We start from the raw sequence: 26,832 nt of genomic DNA on the forward strand, positions 1-26,832 counted from the left end.
TTGGATGTTAGGTATTAGAGCACTCTAGTTGACTTTACTATTGAACGCAAAAATCATAGTGATCACAATGCATTGCATCTTACTCTAAGGAATTCCCTTACATTTAGCACTCTAGAGAGTGGAAAAAGATATTCTATCGAGGGCAGTGACATGGCCTAGCGTGTTAGGCAATGTAGAGCTCCATACAAAAATCTGTAATCTTTTTTGCTCTGCTCTAGCCCCTTTTGTTGATTTACCCTGCATGAATATCCCTATAGGAGCGATTAACACTTTACTATTTAACGCACTAAAAGAATGTTTCCTTGAACCTCCGAGAAATAGGGTGGGAAGGAAACAGAGGTCCATGCGGTGGTACAATGGTGAATGCCGGAAAGTGAAAAGGCAACTGTCCTTGGCAGTCCAAGCTCACAAAACAAATTTGACAAGATTAGCCAGAAGTAACTACAAAATAGCGATTCCTATCCATATGTACTAATGGTTTAAGCCAGATATAGCAATCGGTAGCTAGGGATGAAGCTTATTGGGAAGAACTACTCCAGGTCTCCAAAGAGAGAGATATGTCATGCTTATGGAGCATTATTGTCGATGGCAGTTGAGAGGGAACCTTTGGAACAAACTATTACATACAGGCAAATAAGTGGGTGCAGCATTTCACTAGCTTACACGCACAGAACAATGATTATATTGAGAAAGATTCAGTTGATCACTATTTGACACCAAACTGGGGGATATGCTCAAATTGACTTACTCCCTATAAGATACCCAAAAGGCCATTGAGTCAATTCAATTCAATTCAGCTTTATTCGGTACAAATTAATGACCATGAAAGCATACACAATCATAGGATCAAAATATACAAAATACGAACAACTTATGGCAGACATGATAATACATTTAAAACACTATAATTGTTTAAAACAATGATCACGTTTACACAAATAAAATGACATTTGTACAGCTAAAAACACATGTTTTTCCTGGAATTGATGCATTTGTTTAAAAAAGTGGCGGTATAAAAACATACATCCGCAAATTGTAAATTAAAAATCAATTTCATTGCGTGCTCAACCGTACGTGTTCCATATTTCACAAACATGGGTTTAAGCAAGACAATACGAAAATTAGAGTACAGCTTACAAAATAGTAAAAAGTGCATTGTGCTCTGCTTGGAAATCCCTGATGGATGTTTTTCCATTATCGGATGGGCCACCAGGTAGTGCACGATTCCAAATCTGAGTCTAGTTAGCACAAATGTATGCGTCGGTCTAGTGACAAGGGTTAGGTAGACAGGGAATCCATCCATAGATAAATATCTGTTATAAAACATAACGGTGGACAGAGTACCAGCGATAACAATTCTCTTCCTCTCAGCATGAGCTAGAAAGACCCTTTTTAACTCTACTTTGGGGATCAATAAAACAGCATTCGGATCAGTTACAATATTCAGGTTAAAAATATCTGAGAAACACACAATAATATATTTAATCCAGGGTATTGCTATAACTTTGTCTAATCGCAAACAGTCCTGGATAATAGACCTAGTAAAGGACTTCTCCTCATTCAGCCAAATAGACCGCCAGATCATCAAAGGTCTAAGTGACAAAAGGTCAATTAGATAGTTCACAGATAGTTCCTGATGGCTCAGAGCGTTAGAGGCCGATGTGGGTAAACATAAAAGTTTTTTAAGGAAGGAATTCTCTTCCAGCTGCAAATTATGTGCGCAGCAATAACCCCAGATTCCTGCCCCATACAGTGCAATTGTTACGCATCTTGCCTGATAAATTTTTATCATGTCCCTGGTCCTACGGTCCCCAATTTTCTGAGCAAATCTAAAAATTCCGTGGGCGTTTCTAGCCATTTTATTGCGTATGTTATTAAATTCGTGGGTCCACTTTTTGTCACTAGAAAAAGTTATACCTAGATAACAAAAATTGTCCACTTGCTGTACTTTTGCGTTGTCAATAAAAAACCCTTTCGTTGTCTGTTTTAATTTCTTTGGACCACAGATCATGGTGTACGTTTTGCTTTTGTTAATAACTAATTTTTTGTTGTCAATAAAGGAAGCAAAACTATCCATCAATCGTTGCAACCCTACCGGAGTTCTGGACAACAACACAGCATCATCGGCGTATAGTAACACCGGCACTGATACACCATTGATCATGGGAGCATCTGCATTAACTTCCTTTAAAATAGCATCAATTCCATTAATAAATAAAATGAATAAAAGAGGAGCTAAAACACAACCCTGCCTTATGCCTCGTTTAACGCTAAAGTAGGGGGTACATTCTCCCCTCCTACCAAAACGTACGCATGTTTTTAATCTCTCATACATCCTGGCAAGAAAATAAATCATGCCCTCTGGCGCACCCAGTTTCAACAAGGTTGACCACAAGATTGAGTGGTCAACCATGTCGAAAGCACTGCTTAAATCAGCGAAGCACAAATATATAAGGCCAGGTTTTGCATCACTATACTTCCCGATCAATAATTCTAAATTAATGCATTGATCGAGCGTACCCCTGCCTTTCCTAAAACCATATTGGCTATCTGCCAAAATACCATCCTGTTCTGCCCATTCTTCCAATCTTACCAGCATAATCCTGCTCATAACTTTTACGGAAGAATCCAGTAATGAGACAGGTCGGTAATTTTTTGCGTCAGACCTGGATCCTTTTTTATATATTGGTACGATAATAGACTCCTCCCAAGTCGGAGGTGGTTCTATACAAACCGCGGCATTGAAAACAACAGTCAACAAGGGGCCCCATACTTCCGGTGCTTCCTTGTACACATCACTTGGGACCCCATCCGGGCCTTGGGCCTTTCCTCCCTTGCTTGCCCTAATCCCCCTTTCAACTTCTTCCACAGAGATTTCGAGTGGTAATATAGGCCAACTATATGGCCCGGCATTAGTATTTTTACCTGAATCAAAGATGGTTGAAAAATGAGTAATACATCCTTCACTGGAGACATTTGCTGTTAACTCAGGTGTATTTGTCTCCTTAAGGAATGGGGAGTTGACTGTTGCCCAAAATAACGTACCATTAGAAAGTTCTGCCGCTTGGTTGAGAGAATCCCAGGCTTGATGTTGAAGAACTATCTTCCTAGTTTTAATGGCATTTTTATACTCTAACCTTAATATTGTTACTAACTTTTTATCCCTAGGCTTTATTGCTAGTGCCTGCTTAAGGTTAGTCAAAGCAGCAGAACAGGTCTGGTCAAACCAAACAGGTCCAGGTTTTGAACATCCCCTATTACCACCTGTAAACTTCGCGTTAATGGCAGTGTTGATCCCTATAAAACTAGATAAGACCTGCTCATGATCCAATCTATTTTCTAAAATGAAAACAATGTCTGCTAAATTCATCATTATAATGGATGTTGTCAATTCAGATGCTTTTGCCCCTATCCACCTAAGTCTTACCCCATTAGCCCGGTGGGCTTCTATGTTTTCGACTGTGGTCCCCACTTCTCTAACATTCTCCTCCCATAGAGTCATGGTCACAATAATACAGTTGTGGTCACTTGTGTCCATTATTTCAATTTCCAGTGGGGCAAAACAATCGACAATACTAGAAGATACCAACACGTGGTCAATCACAGAGTTAGAGCGCCAGTTCTTGAATGTGGGGACAGGTAAACCATTTCTGTCCCTACAACAATCCAAAATTTCCAAGTCAAGGCACCCCATTAATGTATTCACAGTTTCTCCATACATATCATGACCAAAGTGTGGAACCTCCCCACCGGCGTTATTAGTAACCCCACATGCCTTTGTCGGTAATAATTCACATAATGAAGTATTGAAATCCCCACACCAAATAATATCAAATACAACATTGGAATCCAAGCTCAGGGTATCAATAGCATTAGCCAAATCAGTTATTATTCTACTCCTAGTGCTATCAAAAATATTGTTGTAATAATTGATCAGAAGGATATTACGGCTTTTGCCTTCACGAATCCAGAGCATCTGGACAAGATCACCCACCGGTACATATTTTATCACCAATATTTGACGGTGGACCGATACAAGGGTGAGTAAACCCCCCTTAGCTCTTCCCGGACCCTCTCCACATGCTGGTAAATTATATGAAACAAATCCATCATAGTCAACATCACTTTTGCACCAGGTTTCTTGGAAACATAAAATATCATACCTATTAATAAAAGTTTCCCAACCAGGATCTCTGCCCTTGGATTTCAGACCGGCTACGTTCCAGCATACCAGTCTGGAACATATACCTATTCTAGTAGTAGTCCCATTGGCAGAACCTCGAACATTTCCATCAGCATTGACAACCCCACTTGTTTGGCCCAAATTGCATGAATTTACAAAACCCTCTTGATTATTCTCTGCCTCAATCTGATTAGGCGTATATCCTGAGACCCTAAGTATTATTTCAGGAGCACGGTCATCCACATGATCCTCCCCATCGGGTCCCTCCTCCCTTGCCAAACATATCTCCGTCTTTTGTATACGTCAATCATTAGAGTCCAGGGAGCTAAGTGCATGGAATCTATTTTGTGTGGGAATATCAAAATAAGGTCTAAAGGTGGGCGGGTAAGTAATAGTTCTAGTACTGTCCCGTAGGTTGGCATTAAGATGATTATAAAAGTGACCTAGCGCTCGGGCACTTACATTGCCATCGGAAATTGGGAGAGATGCAGCTCTTAGGAGGACTGTAGTAACATGTTGCGGATGTTTAAAGTTTACAATTACACAGTCCCCCTTTGAGCTTTTCCTAGAACTCCCTATCCATTTAACTCTCCTGGTAGTCAAAACATCATCAGAGAAATTCAAAGGGAAACCACATTGCCTATTCAGCCAAGATAGACATTTATTTTTTAAGGAATCGGGTGTTTCTTGATGACCCATATTATCAAGCGGCGGTACATTTGTTAGTACCACCACGTATGGAGCACACTCAGGTGGGAGAATAACAGCATGCTTTTTATTAATTTCTTCCCATCCATTTGTATTTCCTATAGCAGGCGTAGCCTGACTGCCTAAGTGAGTACCCCCTTGAGGTATTATGGGGTCGACACTAACATTACCTTTACTGCCTATGGCCTCAATAGAAGGGTCTCCCTGTGTATGACATTTACATTGAGTGGCAGTTGTGGCAGTGATTACCTCTCCTGGTTTATCCAAGGCCTTGCTAAGCAATCCACCCAATCTTGCAACCTCTTTTGTTAATTCATCAATTTTTGATACCAGCGGGTCTATAATGCCTCTGATCTTTGAGTCAATAATCTCCTCTAGGTTAGTTATTGTATCGTCATCTACACCAACCTTATTGGACTTACCCATTACATTTGTTTCAAATACTTTAACGGGTGAGGCTACTCGTTTCCATACACTACGCAATCCCCCCTTCTTATTAGGAATTTTCCTACATGTTCTAACTGCCCGAGCTACGGGGGTTGGTAAACATTGTGATACCATATCAGGACAATCTCCTATTTCTACCTCATTTGGGGTGGTTTGCTCAGAATCGAACTGTCCCATCTCTACAACATCCGAAATAATAATATTAGAACGATTGTTCGCATCCTCTAAGATAAAAACTGATGAACCCCTAGAAGGGCTCTCCGGTTGCGGGGAACTATTTTTCCCTAATGACTGTCGCCTTTCAGAATTTATCTTAGTGACCTTCTGGACCAAATAATTATCCAAAGTGCGTGGCCCAGACGGAGGCTTAGGTTTTGACATATTATCAACAGGCACAGCCCCCAATAAAAGCTTACTGAATTGTGATAGCGATTACACCGTCTACTATTGGTGTTGTATATTAGAAAATACTTAAAACCTATAGACAAGTCCAGACATACTACTAATGTATGCCACAACCTGTACTATATATACCGCGGTCCTGCGGAAGCAGCGTCTCTGGCCCAGCCCAGTCTCTTCTGGCCTCTGAGGGCCACAGAGGGCCCGCCCTTTGCCCGGGCTTAGCCCGGCGTCGCCCGCGCGCGTCCCGCGACGCGGAGGGAGCCTCGCTGTTTTAAGCGCCTCCGGGCGCGCAGGAAAGCGGAAGCGGGAAGTGCCGCTAGGAACTCTGGGGGCTGTAGTCCCCCCACACGGCGGCCAGCAAGGGAGATGGCGGCGAGGGAGACCACAGCGTTTCTGCCCCCCAGACAATGCAGAAATGCGCAGCAGAGCGTCCGGCCGTCAGGTAGGTTCCTCTATTGCCTCCAAAATGCCCCCGCTCCACCGAGGGAGCCTCGCTGTTTTAAGCGCCTCCGGGCGCGCAGGAAAGCGGAAGCGGGAAGTGCCGCTAGGAACTCTGGGGGCTGTAGTCCCCCCACACGGCGGCCAGCAAGGGAGATGGCGGCGAGGGAGACCACAGCGTTTCTGCCCCCCAGACAATGCAGAAGTGCGCAGCAGAGCGTCCGGCCGTCAGGTAGGTTCCTCTATTGCCTCCAAAATGCCCTCAGGCATTGAGTCATTGAAACTCCAAGGCACCAGGACTTGACAGGATCCCTGTAGATCTTTACTGCTCAAACATAGATGTTTGGGCAACATATATTAATTTATCGTCAAATTACCTTCTGGTGGGTGAGGCTACACCTGAATCTAGGTGCAGAGCTATCATTATACCCATTTATAAGCAGGGTGACAGGGCCATCTCAAGTAATTATAGGCCGGTGAGCTTACTGGATAACCTGCAGAAGGTTTTTTGTAGGCAAGTTTTGAACAAGTTGGAGGAGTGGGTGGAAGAAACTCAGATTTCATCACACACGCTGGCGGGCTTTAGAGCCAAAGTCAGTACTGTCGATCAAGTCCTCAGGTTAATGCTAATCTTTTGGAAGTATATAAAGATTAAGAAAGATCACTTATATGGGGCTTCTCTGGTCCTGATGGACACTTGATCTGGTTTCCAGGACGAAGTTGTGGGAGTCCCTCAGGTCCTTAGGAGTACCAGCGCCTTTAGTCTCTGTAATAATTAGGTTCCACAATGTCAACTCGGTCAAGGTCAGATGAGGACAGGAGGGAGAGCTAACCGATGACATTCAGCTCTGCAGAGGGTCCGGCAGAGATGTGTGTTAGCCTATACTCTCTTCTCACTGTTTATTAACAACCTGAGTAACAAGCTCATGAGTTGTATACATGATTTGCCCAAACTAAATGATGTGCCAGTTCCCGTCGTAATTTTTGCTGACAATACTGTCCTAACTCCCATGGGTCTCCAGAATTTGCTGGATATTTACCAAAAGTACTGCGAATGTAAGGGACTCGAAATCAATATTCTGAAGACTGAATGTATGGTATTGAACCCACTCAAGACCTCTTATTGGAAGCTTTTAATGGGATTAAATCTTGTCCAATACAGCAAAAGTCGAAGTACAATAACATGTTCGATGTTTTTCAGACTCAGGTCAAAACATAACAGAATCAATGGTGTACTTTGGGGTACATTAACTAGTGATCTTGCAAAATGATTCTCTCTTAAGGTCAGTATATTTGCGTTACAAATTCCCAAATATCCGCACCATAAAGGGTGCCTGATTGAACCTTTGCTCTATGGACCTCTAGAGCTCCAGACATGTGTAGTAGAGGATGCTCTGTGGGTCCCTATGATTGCTGCACCTCTATAGAGGATTGTAGCCCTCCTCTTCTTAATGTGAGGTTTCCAAGATAATCTATTGTCAAACCTAATGCCCAAGTAATCAAATGGTGAAACCTTATCTAAAAAGATTATGGTCTATACCTGAAGTTGCCACCTATAGGGCAGGTCTACAAGAGATCCTGAGGTTGGATCCGGCTGGTGCTTTGCCCTTAGCTCTGCCATGTGAAGGTCTGGCAGAACATTTAAGGCTTCATAGAAAAGTTGGCTGATCCTTCTTCCATATTGGGGAGCCCCAATGCTAGATTGAAAGAATAATATTGGGAGTATAATGTGGGTCATTAGTAGAGGTAATTCTCAAGTCAGATTCAAAAGCCTGGAAATTCTGTCATTGACTGAAATACCTCTAGGGGATACTAGGTTTCCCTCTCGAGTTAGATGCAAGTACTCAAATAGCCTTCACAAAGCTGATGGGGTGTGGCTTCATTTGCATACACACTTTCGCTAGTTTAATGATTTGAGTTGGTTTTCCATTAGATAAAAAAATACGCTAAAGTGGTTTATGATAATAAGTCAATAATGAACATTTCTATAAGTTTCTTGATTTTTATTGAAGTGAGTGATTGCACCCTAACATATTTAACAGTATTGGCTAATACAATTGCGTCACATATGTAACATTTACGAACAATTTTTAGGTGGATGTTTATATGTGCATAAGCACAAGGCAGTCACTCAAAGTGAAGGTATCCAGAGGCTGACTAAGTGTTCTATACTGTGTACTGTTGTAGGAGGGAGCATTATTTAAATTTGGACTGGAGCAGCTCGATAGTTAAACAAGATTGACTAAAAGCCATATATATATATATATACACACACACACACACACACATATATATACACACACATATATATATATATATATATAGGCTTGCTAGACAGCTAAAACTGTTATGTCAGGTCAGATCTAAAACTGCAAGAGGAAAGATGAATACAGCATTAGAATGTACCAGACAGAAAGTATTTTTTGTAACATCATTACACATATAATTCATAGAAAGAAACGTTAAAATATACAGAATGTCATAGTCCATATGAACAAGTGACGGTCAACTGAAAATGTATTACGGGCAGATATATCCTCATTTTTGCATTACATTGCATTCATGTAAAAAAACAAAAAAGACAAAGATAGCATTTTTATCTTGGCTTGGGAAATCCACTGGTTTTCAAAGCCCAACAAGCGTGTTCATGCATGGTGAATAACTGTGGAGCCATTTCAAAACATCCTCCAGTTACTGCTACCAATGTAAATAACAATCAATCCATTTAATAAAGAAACTCACCTTTCCAACCATTTCCATTGCAAAAATCGTGAGAAATAATTGCTTTCCTGATAATCAGCAAAGGGCACTCCGCTTAAGTAATCATGAATAACCCTGAGGAACAGAAAGCACAAGGTCAGGTTTGATATTTGTCTTTCTAAAGTTAATGCTGTAACTGTTTAGTTGAACATAAAGACTAGCACACATTATTTGATGAATGGTATAGTGGTACATGGTGCCAGCGCTGCCTAGTGCAGCCACATGGCATGACTGTCCAAAGAAGGTCATCTGAATGTGTAATATGTTTGCAGTGCTGTTCCTCGAAGAAGGTCAGCATTCGATTTATCAGAACAGAAGTATTATAAACCCTAACAAGGAAAGGATGGTAGTAGCCTTTTTCTTCCTTAAAGAAGGCTTAGTTCCTCAACTGGGGTGAGATGTACCCAGCATTTTTGTGGTAGCAAACGCTCTGACTCGGAGTTTGCAACTGTAAAAGTTTTTTTCAATGCACTACATCCATTTTAGTAGTTGATAACTTTTCCGACTCCTAAAATGATTTGAAAAATGGCTAGGGAACTGCTATGCTATTTGGAAGGAATGATGTAGGGGTCTCTTCCAAACAGCGATTCCTATCTATATGTACCAATGGTTTAATCCCGATATAGCAGTCACAGAACCATTGACAAGTTACCAGCCCCTAAATTGGAGTGGTGAATGTTAAAACAATAATTATTGCGGAGAAGGCAGTGGTCCAATGGCCCACTGCAAACACAAACTTTTTGAAAAAAGTAAATTTTTCTTATTAAAAGCAGTCACATTTCCTTTTAAGGAAATGGGATGGTTATAGAAAAAAAAGTTTACTTTATTGAAAGGCAATCACAGACATGATGATCAGGTGATCCCAGCAGGCTTCCATCCCAGTGAGGGCCTCCAATTGGATTACATCACAATTTGAAACCTACCTCAAGAGCATTAATGAGTTAAGATGGATTGCAACCCACTCTGAATCTGAATTTTCCCAACCAACATGTGTGCAGAAAGGGCAGTTTGGGAAATATTTACTGGCCACACAAATACTGCAACCAGGATTTTGAGATCAGTAAACAGTACATCTGGGCCCTGGTGTCTCTGGTACACAATGTAGCTTGGGCGAGTCTGTGGGGCTCAGGAACATGGGGTGGAGGCAGGGCGTCTTTGTCATTGGAGTTGTTGATGCTCTGTTCAGTGGATTGCTTTCCTTTCAATCTTCAGGAAAAGACTTGTCTCTGTTCACAACCACGATGTCTTTTACATAAAGTGATAGGATGGGTTAACACGAACTTGGTGTTGGATGTTAGTGTTAAAATGTGAATGTTTTGTGACTGCATTTCAGTTGCACAACATTCATACATACCACTGCGACTCGTTATTAGGAAGGAATGCCTTAAACACGCCCCTTCCTAATATCTTCCTTCACACCCCTTTCTAATACCGAATATTTGACCAAATTGCTATTTGGCTTTAGTACATCCAAAAATGTTTTTTTGCGGTCGCTAACGGCCCGAATCTGCGACTTGCACCTTTTGTGACCGCAAAAAAACTTTGTCCATCTGGCCCCTGGTCCCTTAACCCTCTGCATTCAACTATGCAATTTTAGTATATTCTAGCAGCCAAGTTGGAATTAAAAATATCTGCCTTGCCAAACTCACTTGTCTCCAGAGGTGGAAAAGCAAACATTGCAAACACAATAGCCATGTTTCTCATGCAGGAGATGGGTTCCTTGGTTTTCAAGAGAAAGAAAGCAAGGCTGACTGCCCTTAGAGGCAGGGCTTAAAGTGGGATGAAAAAACTGAAGGGTCCCTCAAAAGGGCGTGGCCAATGTAATTAAGGGCGTGGCTTAAAACACGTAAGCTAAAAATCTGTGCTTAGCATAGTGTGGCACCCGACTTGTAATTTGCTGTTCTGTCATTGCATCCAGATGTATGCTACAACAAGTAACATCATACCTACAACAAGTCAGGCCTATTGGCTTTGTCAATGGTTGTTAGTCGCATAAGATTAATAAGCAGGAACTATGGCTTGTATACAATATTGAGAAAGCTTCCACATAAAGCCCTGGTGACACCACGACAATGTTGCTGCTCCTTAGTTTCAAAAAGAGAAGGGAAATCCAGAGAGAAAATGACTCTCTTTAAAGGATTTCCCTTCCTCTACAACGCTCACCTGGCATGACGTCATGCCATTAACTTCTCCACCAGTGAGAAGTGAGCAGTGAGCAGCGCACATCAATGTGCCTGGGCAAAGCACTCCACAACGCCGGACCAGCCTACCTGAACAGCAGACTCAGCTTCTACACCCCCACCCGCCAGCTCCGCTCCGCCAACCTCGATTTTGCAGCTGTCCCCCGCATCCAACGTACGACCGCCGGCGGCAGATCCTTCTCTTACCTCGCCGCCAAAACCTGGAACACCCTCCCAACCCACCTACGACAGACCCAAGGCCTACTCGCCTTCAGAAGACTCCTCAAGACCTTGCTCTTCGTGCAGTAGCGACACCCACCCCCCGCCCCCCCACCCCTCAGCACCTTGAGACCCTCACGGGTAAGTAGCGCGCTTTACAAGTACCCTGATTGATTGATTGATGTCACTGCAGCCTGGAAGAAAAAAAAACAGACCGCTTGTGCCAGGGCACAAAACAGAGCCCGATAGAGACCCGTTTCGAGGACCCCTTTAAACAAGCATTGGCATAGCCAATAGGTCTCGCCTTTGGGACCTTATAAGTGTTTAGCCATGCAACAGTTGCATAACTAAATACTTATAAGGTCCCAAAAGCGAGACCTATTGGCTATGCCAAGCGGCCGTGCGGCCGCGAAAGTTAAAGTGATCGGGATCACGATGAAACATCAAAGCAGCCACGAAAGTGAAAGTAATTGCGGTAAAGCGCTGCGCGCGCCCTGCACATGTACTGTAGCTCTAGGCTGGCCTGGTAGCACTTTTTGGAGCCCTCTCAATAAGTCTCGCCAGACCACCGCATGCGCTGGGTCAGGCGAGACCTAAAGACTGCCGGTGCTCAGACCCGGTGAGACCCGGCCCACTTAAAGCCTTGTTTAGAAGCAACCACCGTATTAGGGCCCGTAGAGCAGAGCCGATATCCACCAAACACACGTTTCCTATACATCTGAAACTAGTTAAGCATTTAGGAATGTATAATCCACAAGGACACCCTAGAACAACGAAATATAGATATTTCGCACTTTTTTTGCCCCTGGTGCCCACTGTAAATATTGACTTATCATTTTAGAAGAGCACAGAGCCATTGCGCCATCTCAATGTTCCACAAGATGACTACACACGCCTGACGCGTGATTCCGTGCAACGATTCTAGGAATGTCAACCCTGTCGGATGGCAAAAAATAAATGTCAAAAAACTATCGCATACAAATATGCGCGCTGATATTCATGATATCTGCGGAGTTCAATTCTGAAAACCAAATGCAGTCAGACGATTGGATAAGGCAGAAAACGGGAGTTTCTTCCAGGCTGCAGACGTCATCAAAACGGCATGTTATCAAAGGGGCGGCTGATTTATAGGCTTCCGATAAGCTTATCACAGGCGAGAAATGAACGAGCGAGACAGGCAGCTAGAAATTGGCAAGTTAACAAGGTCGTAAATCATCGCTGGCTGCGAAAAAAAAAAACTGTTACAGAAACAAGTGGTTACAAAAACTACTGACATTTGTTTTATCATTGAAAAATATGTAATTTGCGACCCGTACAGAAAGTGCTGCTCGGGGTTCGTAATCAACGAGGCTTCATTCCAGCCGTCTCGTCAATCCCATCTTCGTCGCAAACGAAAGTTTGTTCCCAATTAAACATGCGAAGCATCCACCATTCATGCCACTACACCCATTCCGGCGGGTGCTCCCACCCCCTCCCCCCCGATTCTGGAAGCCCAAAATTGCTCTTTTTTTTCTTTTTTTAGCTTTCTCCCACCCGAAATTGCCTCCAATTCAATAGAAGTTAATGGGGAAAATTCGTCCATTTTGTTTGGAAATCTCCCACTTTCCTGTTGTGAAATGTTGGCATGTGTGCATCTACACAAGCGTAAACATGCACCGAATAGACCTACATATGCGAATATAGTATATACCTGCACATGGCGTAAACTTGGAACTGAAAAAAAAATCCCGAGGAACTGTTCCTGGGAATCTGTGACCGACACTTCTGACTGAGAGCATTCCTGGAGGCCACTGTGACATCCAAGTATAGTTTGAAATTCAGTCCAAACGTTGTAGTCATACTACCAAAATAATTTGTTTTAGGCCTATTATGGGTTTATTCCTTTCGCGGACATAGGGGCAGATGCACTATTATTCCATTAGTAAAAATGGTTGAAATGGTCCAGATATTTTGCTAATGTATTAAGATTTTGCAAACCTACCTGTGTACTAATAGACAAAAACCATCATTCACAGGTGGTCACAGAATGGCTTGCCTAATTAATATTGATGAGGCAGGTCAACATTTCCGACCTCCTGTTTTTGGATGAAAACAGAGGGCTGTGGCCTTCAAAGGCTATCAGACCACCATCCCTGACTTTATATTCCAAAGTGATTTTTTTTTTAATCCACCTGTGTTCTTTTAAGAGACACAAGTACTTTGAAAGAAAACAAATCTTTTTCCATTTTTGGAAACTTGAGAGGAAGCAGGAACTAGTGCAATGGAGCACGCCTCCTCCCCCCGAGGAGGTCAGCACGGTTCTCAGAGGAGAATACTGAACTGCAGCTTGGAAGGAACTCCCTTTTCAGGCCCATTCCAAATTGTGATCTGGTGTGAGACGCAGAAGCCATTTTAAGAGTTGAAAAATCTCCATTTTACATTTGAAATGGCTCTTTTACTGTCGTAACCCTGTGATTTTGTGAACTGCAGGATTAGCTACAGCAAAATAGATTTGTACATCTGGCCATAGGCAGCAGTTTTGGTCCTGCACTGTACACCACTTGTAGACTTAAGGATCTTGAACCATGGCCTGCATCCTTTACTGGACACCAGTTGCTAAATATAGGCAGGTTAGCCTACTTTATTCACACACGAGCCTGGCTCCTGGGTTTTGTAACCCCTTAAAATACGGCAGTAGTGAAACAAACCAATATTGGTTCTACTGGCAGTGTGGAGTTAGATTGGAGTGGACTGTAGCACACAGTTGAGCTTTACAAGATATAAGACACAAGATGCGACGGTGACCCTCACCGGTGGAAACAGAGACAAAATGTCCTCAAACATGGATCCTGGATTCCTAACTGATAGTGAAAGGAACATGTATAAGACTTAGGGCCTTAGAGTTTGGTGGAAGGGTACTCAACGTGGCGGATATCCTGTCCACAGTATTACAAGGGCAGCATTATAGTCAAAGGCACTTGTAATACAGTACACAAGACATCAGCAGCGTTTGTGGTGGTGTCCCCTAACCAGCCATTAAGGTTAGACTTGTATCGTTCCACCCTACTGGAAACACATTTCAGGAGCTTAGATTCATTCTTGATCGGATCTTTTCTTTACTTCAAAGACCATAATAACTCACCGGATTTTGTTATTATAACTATGTAAGCTAGAAGATGGAGTTGCTGAATGCTAAAGAGGAGAGAGACCTTAATATTATTGAGACCCCAATTCTACACACTCAGTGCCATTTACCATGGAACCTCGCTTAATGTCCTATCAACCAAAATGGATTTTTAGGGTCGAGTGTGGAAATGTTTTCCTCCTTTATCTCATCCAAAAACCAATTACTAAAAATTGACTCTTTCTGATCTCCCTTACTAACAATTAAATGGGGTGTACCAATAGCTCCATCCTTTCAAACCCCCCCCTGTTCAATGTCTACATGATAAGACTACATTCAATGCTATAAAAATCACACCAAACTCCAGCACGCAGATAATACACAACTTTATCTCAAATCCAAATCTTGCAAACGAGCTGACCGTAAAAATCTTCTCGAAAATAGTGAACTGGATCTCCGTATTCTCCTTGAAATGAAACCCTAAAACAAACTGAATTCCTCCTTCTGCACTCCAAAGACTTCTCACCCCTCCTGTTCAACAAGGTCTTGAGCCAGTAGGAAAAATTGATGTCTGTACCGCCCTGGTAACACTTTCCAAACCACTTGATTACATCACTGGCAAAAATTAAATATGACCCACTGGATCTCCAAAATAAGCAAAACTGCCTCATTTTCTACGTCCATCTTCAAAGGAAGCTAAAGCTTTCCATTTTCCCCTCATTTTTCAGAACAGTGACTAAGCAATGGGTCTTTTCTGTCCAGATGGTATTAAAGATATATTATGTTGGCTTGCCCAAGTAAACATTGGCATACCTCAAGGCTATGCTTCATACAGCTACTTGCCTTAACACAGGCGCTAAGAAATCACAGCATATCGCTCAGTTTCTTACAGATCTACACTGACATGTATCATACACAAAGCCGTATATTTTGGCTTTTCAACTTTCCTGAATGACAAACTAGCAGCGGTGCGTCCTCCGCTATAGCGGAGGAGCGTCACCCCACTCTGCCACTGCCAGCAGCCTCAAAACTTGACAAATAAAACGATAATAAAAAAGGTTTAATAGCTTTTTATTTTTCAAGTTATAAGGGCGAGTCTTGGGGTGTGGCCATAGAGGGGGCAGTCACGGAGGGACAGTGCTGGGCACTGCTGTCGGCAGCATGAGAGCCGCATCAGGATTGGCCGTGGGGCAGACTGGGAGCCTGTGCTGCAGTGAGGAGCAGAAGAGGGGCGATGCGGCGGGCGAGAGGTACATTTAAAAAAATAATTATTGTTGTCGTCCGTTCCCCACATCCCTTCCGGCCCGCCACTCTGCCCTGATATCAGCTGCTACCGCAAACTAGACACGGGTAGGGTTTAAGAAGACAGCAGAAGTAAATCTTAGCTGAAGGTGGAAATTCTGAAGAAAAATACAAAACTCTAAACACCCCTTTTCAAACTAAACACGAAGAATATGTAACCACTATTCTTGATAACCTAAGACTCAATACCAATTAGTGCCTAATTTGAGCTGGTGGTGTCCGGTGCTCGGCACCTAATTATTAGTACCGGCCCTTATGACAGTCTGCACAGGTGGCACGGTTTGTCTAAATTAGAGATGATCAGAGGAACAGTTTTTTTGATTAATTCAATATACATTAAACATGATTAAAACCTACTGCCCAAGCAATTCTTATAGCTTTGGGGGCCTTAGAATAGTCTGAATCATCTCATTTGTAGGATGTGATGGTTAGTAGTTGATTTGGTTCTGTCACTGGCGGCGTTGGCAGGGGAAATGGGTGGTGCAAGCTCCAGGGGCCTCCTGACAAGGCCCTGGCACGTTAAAAAAAAAAATGTTACACAAGTTAAGCATTGCCACCAACTACATCCCAACCAGGATTCTAAGTTGAGCAACATCACTTTTGACCACTGAACAAACTTTTAAGAGAAAGAAACACAGAAAGATCAAAGGTATGGAACTCTCAGAGCCTGATCTTGTGGAGAAAACCCAAATATGTGTTCTTCAGTTATTTAGAACAGCATTGTACTACATCATAGAATTGATGGTAGGGAAAGAGGAATATCAGAGAGAGGTGATTGGCCTGTTCAAGGCTAGAGTCAAGTCTTTGCCATCGCAAAGATGGTTGTTCCACAATCCTAGACTCCAATTCAAAAAGTACAGCACTCTGAAGAATTCAAGACGTGATACAGGATGCCAGATAAACCTCTGTAATAAATAAATGTAATGGGAATACCAATTTAACAGTTGATCTGTGTTTGAAAAAGGTATGGGATGTCCATGTGGTGTAAAGTTGGGGTGATATCTCAGACAGGACTTTCTCTCTGATGACACAGCAGGATTTGTGAGTGAGTCTTCTTCTGCATATGTCTTTGTGTGTGGCAGAATACTTGCCACAGTGTTGTTCTCCAGTGGAGGTGCAGCACCGAAAGTGAATTCTCAGTTGTGTGTCTTCTTGATAGCATGAAAGTGTAATCAAAACATGAACATTTCTTTTGGAGAAATCCAAATCTTTCTAGCTAAGTGCAAACCACCCAAAAAGTATCCAAAGTTCATCCAAAATGCTCAATCTCTGGGACAGTAAACAGTCCTACAAGGAAGGGGGGCTTGTGGTCTAGCAGCTATCTCTTGGAAGCTGGCAGATTTCATTATCACATGAGATCCTGTAGTCCTTTCGGAGAGACTCAGCAATTATCTGGGACTGAGGATAGAATACTATGAGGTTCCAAAATAGTTTCTTGATTCTAGCTGCTCTTGCAATAGATCATAGCCATAGCTCAATCATCTGGAGTAAGTGGCCCACGCAGACCTCCACATGAAGTTATTTACTTTGATCTGTTTACTCAGATGTCGTAGCTTTCCATTGTTCATTAATACATGTCTGTGATATTACCATTTTTTTAAACATTTGTTTATTGGCATTTCCAAAAGTTATCAATTGACAGATGACATATAAAAACAATTTTAGCTGCTCAGTACATTTTTTACATTCACATTTCCTGGCGTTTGTCCACGGTGCGGATTCAGTGCTTTGCTTCCTTTTGGTTCAACTTTCTTCATTTTACACATCTCTATATTGCAATTCTGCCCTCTCGTGAATGTCTGTGATATTACTTGCTTGGAGCTCATAGACCTTTCAATTATGATCTTCCGGTTACCAAGGTAAAGAAAGCTTACACAAGTACCTCACAGACATATTGGAATCACAGAATCAAAACCTCATCAGTATAATCTGTGGTATCTTCACTCTAGCAAAAGGGCCTCCCATCGCCAGCCAGAAGGTATTGCCAATTACAATGAAGGTTCATGCAAATGGGAACTCCAGTCATCACCAAATTCTGCACAATGTGCCCTAACTTGCATTGGAAGGTGCCCTAACTTGCCTTAGAAGGGGCGCTAGTGAGCCCGGCAGCAACATCGCCGCCATTTAGTGAGGCTCTGCTGGCGGGACAGTAAATCTGCCAATTATCCGGCATAGAGGGCTGGCATTGACATACCACAACCACATAGAGAGCACCAAAAAACCTGTGGGGACCCGGCCGGTGCTGTCCGGAGCACGGAACAGCTGGAGACAGAGAAGGGCTGGCCATCCGTGATGCAAGGACGCAGCCCTGTTGCGGCCTAAGACGTGACTGCACGTCAGGCCCGGTTCTAGAGGGTGGGCCGGGTGGGCCAGGCCCACCCAAACATGAGCCTGGCCCACCCAAACATGAGCCTTAGCCCTCGCAGTGACGATGCAAAGGCCAATAGAAAATGGCATCTCAATTTAAAATGTTACTCCTAACGTTGTCTTCCTTCCTATTCTGGGAGTTGCGTGACTGGGCCTGGGCTCTCTCACAGCCATCCCAATCACCCAACTCCTTTGAGAAAGATAAGTTGTGTCGTGCAGGAACAATAGGGGCATGGCGAAGGGAACAAATTCTTCATTTGGCTGTGTGGATATTTCCTTTTCGGTTTGGGGCTGGAGAAAAGAAGTTTGTTTATCCCTATTCACCTTTCCTGAGGATGTGTTACTATTTGTATTACTATTTGTATTCTTAAAATCTGCACAGGCCCAGCAAGGCACATATTTTGTGTATGCTACATTACATTTTTTTTTATCATTATCATGGTCATGGATGCAAGAAAACTATACAAATGTCCCTAAAAATGGTGATTAAGCCTGCTGGAGCAATCCTTTGCCTGTTGGTAGTTTTGAAATGCATTTTATGTGGATAGCTCAGTGGGTTACTGCCTGGGTCACAGAGATTCTTGTGTTACTTGCAATTCAGAAGTTACAATCCTAACGTAGAGCAGTGACCTATGAACTGTCATCAAAGAGCTGCCTACAAAAATGAATGGCATAGTTAGAACTGCACTTTTTTGTGTTACCATATAGTTAGAACTTTCCCAGTCTTTCAATATTTTCATGTTGCTAAAAGAGTTTGGGCCATTATACATTTTTATTAGTAAAGAGAAACCCCAACCACTGGGGTATGCTTTAATTCCTGAGTTTTTGCTTCCCTAGCCCAAACCCTCTTAAAATATACTGCCCACCAGTATGTATGACATGCGCTTCCTACACCTTGTAATCCTCATTTGCTTATGTGGCATTCCCTATAGACTGAATTAAATACTTGTATGATTCATTGTCTCTGTATAATGTGTGCGTGGTGTAAAGTACTGTGACACCCTACACTGATATGAGCAGCGCTATACCACAAATGAAATGCATATGAGAGGGTGGCTACAGAGAGATGAAGGGCACTGTTGGAGGGTGGTAGTAATGGTATCTGTGGAGAAAGACCATAGGTAAGGCGCCATAAAAGACTTTCGCACAAGCGCTAAAGCCGGCCCTGTCAAGGCCTTTCTGTTTTTATTTAATCAGCAGCCAGGTCATTAGGGCAACTGTGGAACATATTAAAGTGTGTGCTATTATATTTACTGCTATGTTCAATGTTTTAAGTTTTAAGGTGATTTTACTAATGTTTTTTACTGGAATAATGAAAGTGAAGCTGGATAGTGGCTGATATAGAGCTGGGGCCCACGGTCAGCTGTGAATTAAGGTGCACAGGAGAGGGATGGTAGAAAAGTAGATACTCGGGCCTGGAAGTACTTGTTTTGAAGCCTGGCCTGTTGGAATTTGAGGGTTTGAACTTAGGACCAGACATTGCTCTTACTTTCAAATAACTCTCCACATGCTCTGTATACACACAGAATTGATCCATTGTATCATGGCGACTCTTTGCAAGTAGATATGATGTAATCTAGGGCTTGTAGGCTACCACAAGAAGCGACAAATTGGGCACACAGTGGCCCACCCAAATGCACCCTTGGCCCACCCAAAAACAAATTCCTGGAACCGGGCCTGCTGCACTACTGCGCGGCAGGCATAGTGGGAGAGGCCCGCGCTCGCTGTAGATGGAGGCGGCTGACCGGTCCAGCTCCTAGGGAGGTGGCGGGCTGTGCCTGGACTGCCAGACTACAGCCTGAAAGAGAACGGAGCCACATTGTGGAGGAGCGGCCGCGGCCACAGAGACTGCTGAGGACACTGAGGGAGAGCCCTGCCTACACCGTAGCGGCGGCGGACTGAGGCCGGAGGTAGGAACACTGCGGACTTGCCGACAGCTTGCTGGGGAGAGACTGAGTGCTGAATACCCCCGCTTGAACACTGAGCCTGCCTGCATAGAGGTGTGTGCGGCAGCTCTTAGTACCCCCTTAGGGAGGGGGTGGGGAGGGGTGACCGGGGCCCCGGGGCCACTAAGGCGCCGACCGCCGAGTGGCCCCCTGCGGGGGCCGCGGTCAGCGGCAGAGAGGGAGCGGCAGCGGAAGAACAGCTGGTGCGGCACGGACCTCCTGCACGGGGATTGTTTGGAGCTTGGTGCTGTGAAAGGCCACAATAGCTGCCACTCACATAAAGACGGCTGACCGTGCTGGGAGGAGGCGGACTGGCCCGTACACAGGGAGGCGGCCGAGCGTGGCGTGAGGGTGGGTAGCCCACGGCCACACCATCCGTGCCCCTCTTACCCAATGGTCATCATGCATCCATAGCGACTCTGGTGCGGCACAGGGAGGTGATTCGGCCAGCCTCTCAGCGAATAGGCCATGAAGAGCAACAGGGCACACAGGAGCAACGTGGCACACGGGCCTCTGCGGACGGTGCCACCGCCACAATTTTAACTCATGGACTGGGCCAGGATGTGCCATAATAATGGGTCATCAATCAGTGACTGAGCCCGGCGTGCGAGGGCTGGGCACCACCGACACCTGGTGGACAATGCTAGACCTTAGCAGCTTCGCTCCTTATGACTGACTGGGAGCAAGGAAGGATCCTGCAGGACCAGGGAGAGGCACTCTGAACTTGGCCATTTGCGGGGCTGAGAGCGGGTGAGGCTCCAAGCTCGGCAGCCCTCGAGGAGCACAGAACATGACCCCGTTGAGGACAGAGAAAAGTGAGGTGAATGGGGAAATTGGATACCCGGCAATCAAAACTTGTCTTCGAGCAAGGGAAGCCTCCTAAGGCCCGACGACCATGGCTCTACACGACTAGATGTTCCGGGAGTCCATTAAGACAAGCCATTGTTAACGAAGGAACGGGCGACTTTTCCTCGACTCTATGGAAAGCATTCAAAATCATCATACGGGCGAATGCATCGCCAAGCACGCCGGTCGCCGGAGTCTTATGCTCGCTGCGGTGAGTTCTCAAGCTGCTTGAGAAAGAAATACTGGCCCTAGAACAAGATTTTTACAACACCAAAAATGAGGGATCGCTACAACAAATCAGAGGAAAACTAGACAACTTCGAAGAGGCTGCCATTATCTTGGTCGGGAAACTAGAGCCTGGAAATATGGTGAGGGGGACGAGGCAGGCAGGACCCTGGCGGACCTCCTCCAGAAGCCCTGGGCCAGCGATTACATATCGGAGGTACGCTCAACTCAGAACGATCTTGTTGTGGGACTGCCGCTGACCGCGGCCCCCGCAGGAGGCCACTCGGCGGTCGGCGCCTTAGTGGCCCCGGGGCCCCGGTCACCCCTCCCCACTCCCTCCTTCGGGGGGGGGGCGGGGGCAGGGATCCTGACTGTTGCCCCCCTCCGTGTCAGGGGCCGGAGGTGACGCGCAATGCGCGTCACTTCCGGGCCCAGGTGTGAGGGGGAGGCTATTTAGCCTTCCCCCACCCATAACCCACCTATTACATATCCTGGAATTATGTAATAAAACCTGCAGCATTTGTTACCCACTTACAACTGTTTCTTGTGTCTTCTTTGGGTAACCTAATTTGGGGGAGGGGGGAAAGCGGGGTGCCCCTGGGGGTACTATGCCGCTGACCGCGGCCCCCGGAGGGGGCCACTCGGCGGTCGGCGCCTTAGTGGCCCCGGTCACCCCTCCCCACTCCCTCCTTCGGGGGGGGCGGGGGCAGGGATCCTGACTGTTGCCCCCCTCCGTGTCAGGGGCCGGAGGTGACGCGCAATGCGCGTCACTTCCGGGCCCAGGTGTGATGGGGAGGCTATTTAGCCTTCCCCCACCCTCACTGGCGACCTCTTTGTCGCCCACCTCGCCTTTTTACCCTCCCTACCGCTTACCCGGCGTAGGTGTGGTGGGGTGGGGTTTTTTGCTGAACGTTTTAATGTTTTCCTTTTCGTTGCAGGCGGAGTTACAGGGCGATCTGGAAGCAGGCCGGTACAAAGGGTACCTCTGCGCGGCACCACGTGGTGCCTGAGCCAAAACGAGGAGCCTCCAGAGAGGTCCCGGAAGCCGGTCGGCGCCCCGCTAGGCCGGCGGGCGGTTGTGGGCCTGAACAACCGGGGGCTTGCTATGCGACGCTCCGCCCCGAGAGGGGGGGTGTGAGTAGAATTTCAACGGCACTTGCGGGTCGTTCCCGTGCTGCCCGGCTCATCAGGCGGGGCAGGTGAAGTAGATGGCCGCCTGCCCTTGGATCGCCTGTAAGATAACCCACCTATTACATATCCTGGAATTATGTAATAAAACCTGCAGCATTTGTTACCCACTTACAACTGTTTCTTGTGTCTTCTTTGGGTAACCTAATTTGGGGGAGGGGGGAAAGCGGGGTGCCCCTGGGGGTACTAAGGCAGCTGTTCAGGCTAAAATGATCTCCTTTTATTCCTTCTTATATAGAGGAATTATTTGACTCCATACAACTGCTATGGCTGAAAGATGGGCACAGATCCCACCTGGATGAGCCCTTCACAGAGAAAGAGGTGGTCAGGGTTATTCAGGCCCTGCCGGGGACAAAACCCCGGGCCTCGATGGCCTTTCAGCTACATTTCATAAGGAATATGCGACACTACTAGCCCTGCACCTCATAAACATGTATGCCGAATCCCTCGAGCAGGGAATGCTCCCCCTTTCGCTTCGAGTGCTACTCATTATCACAATTCTAAAACCGGACAACGACCCCCAGAGGTGTGATTCTTACAGCCCGCTGGCCATGATGAATTTGGACAATAAGATATTGGCTAAACCTATTGCATCAAAGCTCCTGCAGCTGATGCCCCTAGTGCTGAGGCCTGATCAGTGCGGCTTCATCCTGGGATGAGCCATCGCACACAACCTGCGCATACAATTTGCGACAATGCGGGAGGTGGACATAACGCTACAGGCAGCGGCACTCTTTCTAGAAACCACCAAGGCATTTGATTTGCTTGAGTTCCTCTTTGTGCTTTTTTCCCGTTTAGGGCTTAGCACCAAATTTATTAAACTCATTGACCTTTTATACTCCTGCCCCTCCGCACGGATCAGAGTAAACGGTGTGGTGTCCCCCCCTGTTTCAAGTTTCCCGAGGTACACATCAGGGGTGTCCTCTGTCACCCTACTCTTTGCCATTGCCATGGAGCCCCTCTCAGCTCGCTTAAGACAACACCATGTGCATTGCAGACTGGCATTCACCCCTCGGTGATACTTGTCTCTTTATACGGGGACGATGTCACACTATTTGTAAAATGTCCAGGCGAAAAACTAGACCCTATAATCAGAGAGTTCCTCAGATTCAGCGGGCTTTCGAGGATACTCATCAACTGGGCAAAGTCTGTCATTCTCCCGCTGACTGAAACCACAACAAAATTTCAATCAGAGTTCCCACTGCAATGGGCGGAGGGCCCTGTTAGGTACCTGGGCATCTGGATTAGTCACAACACAGACGAACTGTGGGGTGCCAACTATGGTCTTCTGATGGACTGGCTGGAGAACTGCTTAAAAGGGTGAGTGAGACTGCCAATTTCACTGACTGGCCGGCTTGCCATCGCAAAGATGGTGGTCTTACCCAAATTCCTCTTTCTTTTCACCAATCTCCCCCTTCCACTCAACAACAGTTTCCGGCAACAATTGCACTCTTATATGATCTCATTGGCATGGGCTGGAAAACAACCCAGGGTTTCTTGGGTAAACCCTCACATTACCTTTAGAGCAGGGGTGCCTGGGCGTGCCCGACTTTGACCTTTATTATTATTGTGCGCAAGCGCAGTTTAGATTCCACTTGATGTTCCCTATGCACGTGCACCGCGCCTGAACACGACCAGGCATCACGTGCCTGTTACACATAGCGCTGTACAGTGCACCGACCCGACCGCGCTCCGGGGTAGGTATGGTGGGATGCATGGTGTGGGCATGGCACGGGCTGCGCTGATGGGCACGGCTGAATGTACTTTATGCACCGTCTGTTCCTCTGCCCCGAAACCCCACATTACCCTCCTTCGCTGAGGCAGGTCCCTGTGCCCGATCGAGGAAACTCCAACTCCACAAGATGGGAACTGCATAGAGCTCCCCCATGTGCGGGGGTTGAAGAGCTGACCACACTAGAGTGAGCGACCCTTTACCAGTTGCGCTGCAGGTTTATTCAGCCCCTTCCCTGCTGCACCGCCTACATTCCACGTGCTAGAGCGCTTTCTAAGGGATCCCGAGCCCCACAGACTGATTACACAACTATACTCTGACATGCAGCGCACTGCGCCCAGAAGCGCCCCGGGAGCCCAACGGGAACGGGAGGCGCGCTCAGAGTATAAATCACGCTGGAACAGTGGGCTTTCTGCTGCGCGCATGTGCGAGCATTGTCCCCCAACTATCATCTCCGCCTTTTACACTCTACATACTTACATAGACTGTATAGGTCACCTGACTGGCTTTATAAAATAGGAATGAAGGAGGATGCGAACTGCCAACGTTGCAGGTCCCCTGAGGCGACCTTCCCCCATCTCGCCTGGGCATGCCCAGGCACCTGTAGTGTTGTGCCTAGTGGACCCGACCACTATCACGGGGGTCCCTGGCCATAGGGAAAGTAACTCCCCCCCTGAGCGTGCCCACCGTGGACGTGCCTGACGTCCACACGAGAAGCACGTGATGTTAAATAATAAATAGCCCGGAGTGCTGGGCATGGCAAGCAGTGTTCTAGCCACTACTCAAGAACACGTGTGGCATCTACAATTATTCCTAGGCCCCAGGTCGCGACATTACACTGGCGACAAGGTGGTCTAACCACCCCATCGCGTGCATTGCCGCCTCTCGCTCTTGCCCAAGGAGCGGATCGATTCCCCTCCTGGTGTGGCTGTGCACCGCCCCTGTGTGGCCCCAGCCGGCGCCAGGCTGCCTACCTCGTTGCCCAGCCGTGCTGTGTGCATTTCCCCGCCTGGCCAGGCCCACCGCTGCCCCCTCGGCCTCCAGCGACTGCCTCCTGCCTGCCCGGGAAGCTTCTGTGACTGCGGAGCCTGCACCCGCGGAACAACATGACCCATCTCGCATGCAACGCGTGGTCCGGACTTGCCGTTTCTCACACATCTCGCGTGAGATGGGAATCTAGCCATTCTGAGGCCCTGGGTCGCCCCTCCTGCTTCCCTGGACGCTCCTGGACACCGAGGCGGCCCCTCAGAACCAGCACACGACGCCTGGAAGAATAGAGCACCGCCCCCAGAAGAGTGAAGGTGAGCCCGCCCCTGCTGTTGCGCCCATCCCCAACGGCCATGGCCAACGTACCCCCTTTGGAGCTATTTGCTGTCACCGGCACCCCCCCGTCGCAAGCGGCACGGTGGAAGAAGTGGGTGGAGAGGCTCGAGAACTATTTTGTGGCGGCGGAGATCGCGGCCGAGCGGCGGCGCGCCATGCTTCTACACTTAGGCGGAGAAGCCATCCATGACATTTCGAAGGACGTAACGGAGGCTGGCCCGCCCAGGACACATGACACGCTGCGCGACGCCATCACCGCGTACTTTGAACCTTTCGCTAGCGCCGACTATGAGAGATTCCTACTCCGCCAAGCCCGCCAACACCTGGAGGAGTCAGTAGACGTCTTTTACGCAAGACTAAAGAAGCTGGCCAGCACGTGCACCCTTCCCGACGTGGACGACGAAATCCGCGCCCAATTCATCCAGGGCTGTGCGTCGTCGAAGTTGCGCGAGAGGGTGTTGGAAGCGGACAACATGCCCATGCGCGACATCCTCGTACTCGGGCGGTCAACGGAGTTGTCTAAAGCCAGGGCCGCGTACATGGAGCCAAAGCCGGTGGTCGCAATCAAGACAGAGCCAGTGTGCGCCCTCAAGACCGCCGCCGCTGAGACTCACACGAAACAATTCCGGCGGAGAAACCCAAGACCGGCGCAAGCCCCTCTCGGCCGCGCCTGCGCGTGGTGTGGTGGCGCGACACCCCACAGAGGAGCGTGCCCGGCACAAGGCAAAGTATGCAGCGTGTGAGGAAAGGCCAACCATTTCGCGAGGGTATGTCTGTCGGCACCCAAGAAGAAACAGAGTGGCCCACCCAGGAGGGTAAGACAGGTAGAGCCGCTACCCAGTACATCCACCAGCAGCGACATGGATGACGACGAAGCGGACGTGGCCTCCGTACATGTCATGAGAGTGCTCCACACGCTGGCGGCTACACCATCCGCAGAACCCATGTGCACAGTCAACGTGAGAGACCAAGCAGTGGCGGCCTTGATCGACACGGGCGAATCAATCAACCTGATGGCTGCCAGCGTATACCGGACGCTAGAAAATGCCCCGGCACTCCATCCCACGAGGGTACAAGTATACGCCTACGGCACCAGTCGCCCACTCCGCCTGTGCGGGATGTTCCGAACGGATCTGTCGCACGACACCACTCGCCTGCAGACCAAGATCTATGTGTCGCAAGAGGGATCGGGATTCTTGCTTGGTTGCCGGACAGCCCAAGATCTCAGGCTGATCCATTTCGCGCTCACAGTCCAAACCCGCAGCCTCGACCACCTGGTTCAAAACCACACATCTCTGTTCGAAGGGATCGGCTGTTTGAAGGGACCCGCCATCCACCTCCACATAGACAAGTCGGTCGCCCTGGTAGCCCTCCGTCACCGACGTATTGCGTTCCACCTACGACCCAAAGTTGAAGCAGAGCTGAGGGTACTCGAGCGAGCTGGAATCATTGAGAGGGTAAGC

At 46.7% G+C, this 26,832-nt stretch overlaps 1 protein-coding gene across 1 annotated transcript in view; it reads right to left on the reverse strand.

Annotated features, from left to right (window-relative positions):
- The window catches only part of GRK4 (G protein-coupled receptor kinase 4), a 468,205-nt gene that overhangs the window by 137,223 nt on the left and 304,150 nt on the right, over positions 1-26,832 (reverse strand). Inside the window, exon 6 of the mRNA XM_085642501.1 lies at positions 8,921-9,013. Coding sequence (XP_085498627.1) covers positions 8,921-9,013 — 93 coding nt within the window. The remainder of the gene's footprint in view (positions 1-8,920; positions 9,014-26,832) is intronic.

The sequence above is a fragment of the Triturus cristatus genome, chromosome 2_2 (genome assembly GCF_964204655.1).
Source record: "Triturus cristatus chromosome 2_2, aTriCri1.1, whole genome shotgun sequence".
In the NCBI taxonomy this organism is placed as follows: domain Eukaryota; kingdom Metazoa; phylum Chordata; class Amphibia; order Caudata; family Salamandridae; genus Triturus; species Triturus cristatus.